Source organism: Ornithodoros turicata, chromosome 3, assembly GCF_037126465.1.
Source record: "Ornithodoros turicata isolate Travis chromosome 3, ASM3712646v1, whole genome shotgun sequence".
NCBI lineage: Eukaryota > Metazoa > Arthropoda > Arachnida > Ixodida > Argasidae > Ornithodoros > Ornithodoros turicata.
This window is the reverse complement of record NC_088203.1, coordinates 103,105,603-103,116,550: the sequence shown is the minus strand read 5'-3', so window position 1 is coordinate 103,116,550 and position 10,948 is coordinate 103,105,603. Positions and strand designations below refer to the sequence as shown.

The window sequence follows — 10,948 nt, the reverse complement described above, 5'->3', positions numbered from 1 at the left end:
CACGTTTCCTTCTCCCAAATGCATTACCAAAGGTACCATTTTGGGAGGTTTTGAACACACAGAACCCACCCTCTGGCTATGCCAGTGCTGGAAGGAGTGGGGGGACAGTATGCGTCCTGGGCCGACTTCAGGGGAACTGTGCCGACATTCGTCCGGAAAGTCTGCCGGAAAACCCAGGGAAAAAATTCCAGACAGCACAGCCGGTGGTGAGATGCGAACCCACCACCTCCAAGTCTTCAGCACGATCTTGGCCACCACGGCCACCACCAACTCGGCCATGCCACTGGTAGCAACAGATGTATTCAGATATATCCAGGGAAAAGAGGGGCTTACACCAATCGAACCTGATTCAGCACCTCTTTTCCCTGCGTTGTATGAATTCGTTAATTTCTGGGCGTTTTAGGCTCTCGTGTCTGCCTCGGCCAATTCTCGTTGATGTATTCGATCGCGATTTTGCCAAATGCAAAATTTTATTCAGCAGAGCTGGCAGAGCGACCTAGATTGTCTGGTTTGTCTGCCTGGCTCTGGGGGGAAGGGGGATCTTACTTCCGGGGCGACTTCGTACGAAATTGTACCAGCGCTTCTTTTACGACAGAGGAAAATCCACCAGGGCAAATCTGTCCTTATGGTTTCCTTGGGACAACCAGACAGCACATCCAGTGATCCAGTATCGTGGTTCGTACTGTTGAAATGAATTTTATATCGTTCGTTACTTGCGCCCTCTTTATCTCGGCTTGAACGGAAGGTGTAAGGGTGGAAGTAACAATGCTTTTACTACACTCGGAAATCAAAATGGCTGACGTTTTAGATCTTGACGGCGGCGAGGACTTCGAAGTTGACGATGATGGAGACCGTATGTATTATTTAAACCCTTACGTGTCTAGAAAACGTTTAAGAAGTAGTGTTTACAACAATTGCGTTTCGGTAAAAGTGACACGGAGCGCGGGTTAGGCACACCGAAGTAGCGTCACGGTGGACATTGTCCCTCGTTGCAAGGCGCATTACTCATTTTTACACACTTGGTTTACGTTGTAGCTCGCACTTGCTCGTTACAAACCTTTATTACGTTAGGATGACAAAAATTTACTTTATACGCGATGATTAGTGGTTACTTTTTACTCAAGTGGCTCGGTAGACGTTTTTTGTGTCTCTTCGACGTACGTACTGATGTAAACTCTATTTGCAGAGAGCGTCCAGAAGTTGAAGGAAAGAGCACGGAAACGCAAAGGAAGAGGATTTGGAACAGGTACTACGACTGTACGGATTGATGTGCTTGGTCTTAACGGTTACCAAAAAGAGCCGCTTTTGCAGCAACGACGCAGAGAGCGTTCTAAAATAAGCATCTTTTTCTTTCCAAGATGGCTCGGCTCGAGAAGAGATACATGATTACGATGCCATGGACACCGGCGAAAACGACGAACCAGGTCCTCAAAGATGTAAGTGATTACCAGTGTTGACAAAAAATGCACATACCACCCACCATCGAACTTACTGTTATGTCAGTTAGTCTTATTAAATAGTCAACATCTGGCATACTATAGTAGAGGAGAAGTACAGTACTTGCTATGTGCGTGTCTTTTTGTAAAACTTTTCATTTGTTAATCTGCAGCGGTGGAAGGTTGGATCCTGTTTGTGACAGGCGTTCACGAAGAGGCACAAGAGGACGACATCCATGACCGGTTCTCCGAATATGGAGAAATTAAAAATCTCCACCTGAACCTCGACAGACGCACTGGATTCCTCAAGGTGAGGAACTCCAAAGTGCTGTAGTGTGAATATTGACTTATCACTAAGTGTGTCGGCAAAGCAACCCAATGATTACAGTGGCCACAGTTTGGCTTGCTATTTATGGACAAAGAGCATTCTTTGACACCAAGGCAGAGATGCTGAGGCCGAATGTCTTTCAACGGCAGCTTCTGGTGCGGGGCATACTGCCGAGTCTACTTACCTTCCTTCTCTTAACCTCTGTCCTTGGGTTGCTTTAGAAATGGTAGGAGTAGCTTCCCAAGAAGCTGACCTATATTGAGACCTCACTTTCTACAGTGTCTGCTGCATGTCCCTCAAATGCTTATCTGTATGCTGTCTTCTAATATACGGCAGAACTGAATATCTTGCTACTTCATTTGTTAAACAAATTATGTTTTCTTAAAAGATGCCTTTGTTGACAACATTCACAACATTGAAAATCTTTTCCAACCTCCTCTTCAAGGCAAAAATGGTGTGAAAGATGAGGTTGAGGATTGCAGATGATGTGCACCCATCCTGCGGATGATATTTACTTGTTTTCATTGTCACTGATGTGCGTGACATTGTCACACTCTGTCTGATAATCGCACGTGATGACATTTTCTACAGGGCTACGCTCTCGTGGAGTATGAGACATTCAAAGAAGCGCAGGCAGCCATGGAAGCTCTGAATGGGGCCAAGATTCTGGATCAGACAATAAGCGTAGACTGGTGCTTCGTCAAAGGCCCTACAAAGAGGTAAGTATTAGCATATGCGGTTTCACTGAAACAGCCTCTGTGTATTGTCCTGCACCAGGTGTGTCGACGTTTAGGTTGACCCCTCAGAAATGGGTGATACGTAGAGACAACCACCTTGACAGTAGCTGTAGAATGCTATTACACTGTGGAAGTCACATCAGGGGTTTATTTTCCCGACACCCCCTCAAATGACAACCATGTGCAAGTCCCCGAATCTTGTGACTATTGCCGCCAATCTTAAAACAGGACTGTAGGTAGAGGTATTTTTCCAAAAAACAAGTCGTGGAAATCTGCCCCAGTCTTATATATCGGTGGGTAAGCGAAAGCGTGGCTCTGTCAGGCAACACGTGTGCTGTCACGTGGTCGTGCACATGTCATTTCTATGTGATCGCGGAGCGCCTTGGCATTTTCGTTTTCAGCAGTTTGGCATACGACGGCAGTTCAGCGCATGTTTTAAACTCTCAAAGTGATTGCGTTTGCCGAAGAGCATGTCAACATGTCCACGCCACTTCGATTCGGAGTATCCGCGAAGTGTGTCCATTACTGGAGACAACAAAAATCTGCACTGGGCGCGTGCAATTCGAAGAAGAAAGCGTTCCGTGGTCGTACGCACTGCGTCCCGAGATTGAAGACGACCTCTCTACTTTCATCCACGAACTGCGTCAACGCTCACTTCCCGTGACCTGCGGCACGATCCAGACGAAAGCCATCGAGCTTGCACGTGCTGCAGGCATGGATGGGTCAAAATTCAACGAGAGTCTGTCGTGGGTGAGGCACTTCATGAGACAAACAGGACTGAGTCTCCGTCAACGGATGTCCGTATGCCAAACATTGCCGAAAGAGTTGAGGACAAACTCGTAAACATCCAGCGCCATGTTATCAAGCTTCGCACGAAACATGGTTGTATGCTGGGGCAGGTCGGCAATGCCGGTTTGGCTTGATATGCCGTCTCATTCCGCAGTAACGTGCAGAGGGGCAAGGGAGGTGAAGGTGCTGTCGACCGGAAACGAACATTCGCTTTTCACTGTCACGTTGTCGTGCACGGCGAACAGACGCAAACTGCCGGCCTTCGTCATATTCAAGAGGAAGATACTTCCCAAAGAGAAGTTTCCTCGGGTCGTAATAGTGCGCGTCCACAGCATGGGCTACTTGGGCGACTTAAAAGAATGTATAACACTTCATTTATTTGTTTTTTTAAAGTCTGATAAATGTTTGTTTAGTGCAATTCTCAATCTGATGCATATCTGCTTCACTCTGGCAGTCAGTTCTGTTAGTTTGCGCTTCTCAGACATTGTCAATGAATGCCATATCACTGCAGCAGGTCACTGTGACCGTATGAGCAAGGTAGCTGCTCTTTTCAGCAGACTTTTAAGGACGTATTTTCATTACTGCTATATTTTTGTTTCCGTTATCCGTTTTTGATACCAGCCTTTCAATTTCAATTCAGTTACGTTTCTGTTACTGTTTCCGGTAATGGAACGGCTGTTAGAGAGCTGCAGGAGGACAGGCTCTATTCACACCCTGTTCTGCCAAAGTGCTGCTTCGGTGTCACGCGTACACATTACACAAGTAATTTTACGTCATTGGGATGCGCACAGCTTGCAAGATAAAAAAAATGTATGTCCTCAGTCTAGCAACTCAAGATGGGTGTGACCTCAATTCAATGTCGCATTCATAGCGGACGATCTCGGTTGTGAACAATACTACCATAGTCACGGTGAAATGAAAAAGAAGCAAAAATAAATGAATAAAAAAACTTGCGCTTTTATCAGTATCATATAGAGTAGAGTCCGTGGAGTCCATGTTTTTTAAGTCTCGTGTGTTGATGTCATGAAGTTATGAGGACTGGGACGAGTAGGTAAGCGAGGGATGCACCCTCGAGATCATCTCTATGCTCGAGATCCAATATTGCGCTTTCTTTCCATGCTCTCATGTACTATTTCGAGAATTACAGGGAATGGAGTCATCAAAATACAAATATAATATGAAGAGTTACTGAAATGTCATTGCACCAATTCAATAGCGGACGATAATTTTCGTTTCCTTTTCTGTTTCTGCTAATGGAGAACCGTGGTATGCGTTTCCCTTTCTGTTATCGTTACCATCTCCAATTTCGGTAATAATAATAATAATGTTTTGTTGGTGCCCAAGAATGGTCATGACGACCGTTTCTGTTTCCGTTACCATTACCTTTCCCTGCATGAAACCCGATATTTGCCCCCAATTCGGAAATCACAAATGTCCATACGGTCAACCCTCGGTAATATGACCAAGGCCGTTCCCGCGGATTTTGGTCATAAAGTGAATTGTCATATTAACGAGCAGCAAGGATGATGCTCCAGGTAGGCCCTTCACATAGGAAGCGTGCTCGACTCTGTCTCATTTATTGAAGACGCAGATATTGCTGGCACAGTATTTCAATTCAAGTAATTTTATTTTACCAACACACGTTATTATTTGCAATCTTACAATTTACTTACAATTTATCGACGAAAGAAATCGTTAAAATCGTCTGCCTGTGGGTAGCTTTTCCTGTGACTCAATTGCACGGGTGAAGGCAAACAGATACTGCGCCTACGTTGCCCCTGGACCGCTGGACTTGTGGGTCGGGAGGGTGACTCGGTAAAAGCGGGGTCATGGTTTAGGCATTCACAGCGCATATGTCTCCCTGGGGCCACTGGACTTTTGGGTCAGGAGGACGATTTGGTCAGTGGTGGGAGGGTTACCCTCCCCCAATAACCCTCCCCCATCAGGTAACCCTCCCCCACAATAATGGGGGAGGGTTACGTGTGTTCTCCCCAGTTCATCCCTCGAAATGTTGGTCATAGTCTGATTAGCGAGTTGTCATAATAACAAGGGGCCTTTACACAGGACCTCCATTGGGAATGAGTGGTTCCCCAGAAAAGTGATCATAAAATGAGGATGTCATACTAAGGAGTGTCACATTAACATGTGTCGACTGTATACGAATAATGTGTGCATACTATTGCACTCTGTGGCTCTCCCGAGATTCGAAGGTCAATAAGCCGGAACATTGGAGCGCGATGCAAGGCAGAAGCCAAGTGGCCAAACTAAAAGAGGTGTATTTGTGGCCGTAAACAACCATACCTAAGAAGGGGTGACTTCCTTAATGGCCGATGAACGCGAAATCTCCGTCAGCACACAATATTGGGCCCGTATTGGCTGGTCATTGGCGATACGGGTTCAATATGTTTTTTTTAATTTTCAGGTACACAGCAACTCGTAAAACAGTCAGTTCTTTAGCAACTAGTTTTCTATATTATAGTGTGTTCTTTCTACTCTTATGTATTTCTTCTGGCCCAATATTCCCAAGATCATGCCAATATTGGTCCATCAGTGGCCATATTGGCATTTCCCAATATTGGTCATATACGGGGAATACTGGCATTCTCTAGAACTCTGGAAATCATCTGAAAATCAGGTATAATAATTTCCCCGAGTCAAACTCTTGCAAATAAATGGGGTAACTCACCCATTTCATGGCCCTTTACTTGCGGTTCGCCTCCCTCATAATTGTTTCTTCTTGAAAACATGCACGTATCTGCATGCAGAACAGCTGAAGAAGTGCATTTAATCACAAGAATTCTCGTCTTGCAGGAAACGGGGCCACCGGCGCAGGGATCGATCCGCGGACAGGAGACGACACTGAAGGGCCCTGCTTGTGTAAATGTTGTTTTAAGTTGCGCATGTACCAGCTTTCATCCTCTCTCTCATAAAGCCAGGATATACAGTGTTCTTTATACATCGCTCATCAGAGGTGCTGAATCCATCTCGGCCCATTCAGTGGCAAGGATTTGTAAAGCCTGGGGATTAAAAGTTTGGGGTCAAAAAGAGACGCAATTGCTGTGCTTTCCTTTTGCAGCATAAAAGCAACGACAGTAGGGGGTTTGACTCTAACCACACAAACACACTGCTTGCATATACAGTCAACCCGCGTTTATCCGAACGGCTTCGTTTCCTGTGAAAATGTCCGGATAGCGGGGGAACCGGATAAGTGAAACACGAAAATCCAGAGTGATCCTAAAAGGACATCTTTATTGACCATTACACAGAAAACTATCCATTATCATCTGTTTCATTCTAATACACGCATCCGGTTCTTGCAAACCTTTGCGAATGGCATTGACTTGCGAAATATTGTTCTGTTGCACGAAAAATAACAGCGCTGTTCTCGGTGCATTTTCGCGCATTTCCTACCGTCACAGCTTGAACACTATCGGAAGCGGCGACACTAACGATGTCGTCATCTATGATTGCAGCGTAGGGGTCCTCGTAGCGGACCTTCTCAGTCTGAAATGACCAGGCTGCTCAGTGGATTACTTTTGTGTAACGTGCAAAGTTGGAAAGGGAGAAAATTCTTCCTAGCAACGTGGTCTTTGTGTCAGTAAAAAGAAGGCCGCGACCAGGGTTCTCGACCTCGCTTGAGTAGGTGTGGGCCAAGTGTCATTCCTGGACAATGACCGGATAACAGAAGCCGATTGTTGGGTATTACTCACTTCTGTTCCCTGGAATTCTCGTCGGAGTCCGGAAGCTGAAGTCCGGATAAACGAGGGCGAAATACATGGGGAGAAATCCGCCCCCCATGCTCTTTTGTCCGGATAAATGAAGTCCGGATAAACGTGGGTCGACTGTAGTAGAACGACACTGAACAGTGTCCTATCTCACTTTGCACGGTATTAGTGTTTGGCAGTTTTTTATTTTTCTTTATTTTTGTAAACATCGTTATCGTGTTTAACTATGTCACACCCCCACACATTTGCTACTGTCTACTTTCTGTTCTGTGCATGATCTTTAGCAGTGCAGCAGAAAGATGAAACCGAACTAGTTTGGTGATTGCTTCGTTGTGCCGACACCGAGCAGACAAAGCTGATAGTAGCACCGTTTAATATGCCTGTCAAATGTGCATGTTGTGACTTAGACAAGTGGTCTAGCTACGGTGTTAAATGATGGATGTGAAAGAAACACTACTACCGTGCAAATTCTTAGTGGGTTAAGATGCCGCGTGAACAATCTGTGCAAACAGAATTCACTGCAGATATCCTTTTTGTTACTTTGAACTGTTTGTTATGTTTTCTGTGTGGCACATAACGTGTCCTACATTAGGTACTAAAGTTGTGCACTGTGTTCTGTCCACAGTACGCTGTTTGCTTTAGTCCGTTGCCGCATACCTTCTGAGAAGTAACAACGTTCCAATGCTGAGGCAATTTTACCAAAAAAAGTATTCTGTGCATAAAGAGCACTTCTGCAGTATATGGCACAGTTGCTGAACCACACTGCATTTGGTGTCCATCCTGAGAAATGAAAAGTCCCATTGCTGTCACCAAGTGCTGAATGCATGGGGGGGGAATACATCTGTAGCGTGAAGTTGAAGATTTTAAATTTGTCACACCAAAGATTTTATTGTCAACATCATTGAGAAAAAAAAATCATAGTGAAAAATCAATTTGAATTCTTCTAACCAGAAGCGTACCTAGAAATCCGCTATTTATTTCAAGTATTCATTTATAGTGTGTCCATGAATGACATAAGTCTGGGGAATAGTGCACAACAAATTGTACAAAAGATAAGTCAATGACAGATCAAAATATAATTTTTTTGTTAAAGCGAGATAACTTGAACGCTGCCCAAGTGACACCAGTCAGGTGAAAGTCTTGCTTACTTGTGATAATGTTAAAGGAACATAAAACTACTGCTGTTCAAATATTCAAGATTGTGAAATATAGAATCGAATAGTTCTATATGCGATATCGAATAGTGATATTAGAAAATACTTGATGCAACACGAACCCCCGCTGGTACGACCCGAGACCCCCCATCTCGTGCGTGCCGGTCATATTGCACACTCCAGAGCCATTTATCGACGAGAAGGAGCGCCTGGTGCCAGAGTGATGAACGACGGATGCAGTACGATTTCATGTGTGAGGGACAATCGCAGCATTCGATACCAGAGAGATCGCCGCTTATATCGCAGAGTAAATCGTGACGATGAGGAAGAAATCATATCATTCAATTCCGGGGAGATAGTCGCGAATGAATAAATCGCGACGATGCAGAATCGTGATGTTCGATTCCGGGAATGAAACTGGGGTACCTCAGTTGTTGGGTTCCAATTTTCTCCCGCATATTGAACGTACCCCCTCCATATCACGATGTTTTCGGGTAAAAAATATGCGTCTAATACCCCTGTCACACGGGCATTTCGATACTTCTCGAATCCGATCTGCATCGAACTTCCTGAGCACGCTCGAGTTTTGACGCTGCTACACGGCCACTTTCAATGCGCATTGAATGGTTGACGGTGTCGAGAATATAGGCAAATGAATAAACGGAACTCATTAATTTCGCGTTTCCTATATAACAGCGATATTAGTGGTTTTATCGTATACCGACGTAAGCATCATTTGTAGCTTCGCGCGCATGTCCGTCTTAAGTTATGACAGTTCACCGGGGTCGGGGATGCAAATGGCGGCCGTCAAGCCGTCTTGAAACTCTCAATCCTGTTATGGGAACTGTCTTGAGTGAAGCAGGATCAAAGTTCGATCCTGCTTTTAAGCGGCCGTGTAGCACCATCCGATCTGCATTGGGTTCAAGCAGGTTCGGTCGAGCAGGATCGAAAATGCCTGTGTTTCAGGGGTGTTATACACAAGTAGTGTCGGTCTTTCTTCTGTCAGACCGCCCCGCCGTATTCTAATGCGCAGTTGAACGTCAGCAAGTTGAACAGCACTGCAACCCCAACAAAACAATCCTCTCACTTTGCGGTGTACAAGTTGGCAACTGTCGTTGCCAACTACTGTAAACGTATTTTTATTCGCGATGTATTAATTTTTGCGAATTTCGCGACTGCTAAAACATCGCGAAAAATTGTACTCGCGAAAACAGCTCGACGTTTATCCCACGAAAGGAAACAGCCCTGGAACCGCGAAATTAAATACTCGCGAATAATTTCGTAAATGACTGAATGCGCAATTCGCGAAAATTAATACATCGCGAATAAAAATACGTTTACAGTATCTGTCGTTTGTAGTCTCACTCCTCTTTACACTGCACAATGTTGTCTCACGTTCATGAGATGGTGAAGAACTCCGTTCAACTAAGCAGTACTGAACTGAGACGATAAAATATGCCGGCAAAATTACGAGACTGTCTTGGGGGCAGGGGCAGATCAAGAGAACCTTCTTGGGGTGGGGATATGTAACATGGCATTCTGCTGCATGGTCATTCATTGCACACGACACTCCACGGTACGTGTCGCACTTTTTTTTTACTGGTGTACTTTTTGCGGAGCTTAACAAAGCAAGTTTAACTGAAGGACTTTTTTTTCTTTTCTAATTCTAAAGTCAGTGGATTAGAGTGACAATGATTCAAGGGTTCAAAGGAGGCAAACAAGGCTTGTGACAGCATTACTGTATGGCAGGCAGACTTCTTGGGTCAGGACTCGGCGAATAGCCGAGTCGGTATGGCTCGGGTTACAGACAGGTGGTTCCTCCTCACAGTGCCAGGGCCTTCTTCCCTCTATAAGGCGATGAAGCGTCTGTCAGCCATAGAAATCATGGGTGGCATTAGTGAGTACTGTATAAGTGGTTAAATTCGCGAATTTGTGAGGAGCCAGGTTCATGCAATTATTCGCGGAACCTTGAATTAGCGGTACCGCGGTGCATTGACCCTGCACCAGGCGTCTTACGGCCCTCCACCTTTAAAATCCAGGAAGAAGTTGACAAAAGGCATCACAACTTGCTAATACCCTGTTGCATTTGTCTTCCTTTGAGCCCTTCTGACTGAGAGGGCTGAGATTAGGGGGTCCTTACTGGGCTGGTATCGGGGTCGTTGCCGAATTGCCCTGTCTCCCATCATGCCTGTCACCGCATCGAGCGGGTACGATTGGCATTCGGTGCAGTGTAATAGCGTAAGAAACCTCGTACATAAGTTGCCTCGGCGTCCTGGATAAAATTTCTTGCATACCTTGTTCGCGTATTTTTCTGTTGTTGCTCGGAATATTTCACGGAACTTTAAATTCACAAAGAAAAAGAGTGCTCGCGTTAGTTCCTCGCGAAAATTACTACTTATACAGTATGTATCATAGCTGTTGCATAAGTTTGGCGAAAGTAAGTTGCGCAAAAAAGAGCTCGCGGTTTTGGCTATAAAATGTGTGCTGGATCTGCCCCTGCTTGGGGAGGGGGGGGATGACTGTGGCAACTTCTTTCCAGGGTTAAAGTATTATGTTCCACGAATATCAAAATGTGACTGTCCACTGGTGACTTTGTGTGCATGGTTTGTGTTCGTTCTTGGCCACCAAGTTGATAGCGGTTTCCTCTTGCTGTTCAGTGGTGCCTTCTGGTTGATGTAGCCAGCCTTTCCTGCTCTCGTAGACATGCTGAACTGTTTCGTTCCCTTTCTGGCTTTTGCCAATATCGATCCCATTTACTTTGCCATTTCTCGTTCATATT

The 10,948-nt window shown here is 45.2% G+C and overlaps 1 protein-coding gene across 1 annotated transcript; it reads left to right on the top strand.

The window, feature by feature from the left end:
• Positions 1-744: 744 nt before the first annotated feature.
• On the top strand, positions 745-6,337 carry LOC135389045 (RNA-binding protein 8A-like). The gene is made up of 6 exons (XM_064618990.1): positions 745-853; positions 1,187-1,246; positions 1,359-1,436; positions 1,610-1,746; positions 2,356-2,483; positions 6,102-6,337. The coding sequence occupies exons 1-6, from the start codon at positions 766-768 to the stop codon at positions 6,151-6,153; spliced, it is 543 nt and encodes a 180-aa protein (XP_064475060.1). The 5' UTR covers positions 745-765; the 3' UTR covers positions 6,154-6,337.
• Positions 6,338-10,948: the final 4,611 nt, after the last annotated feature.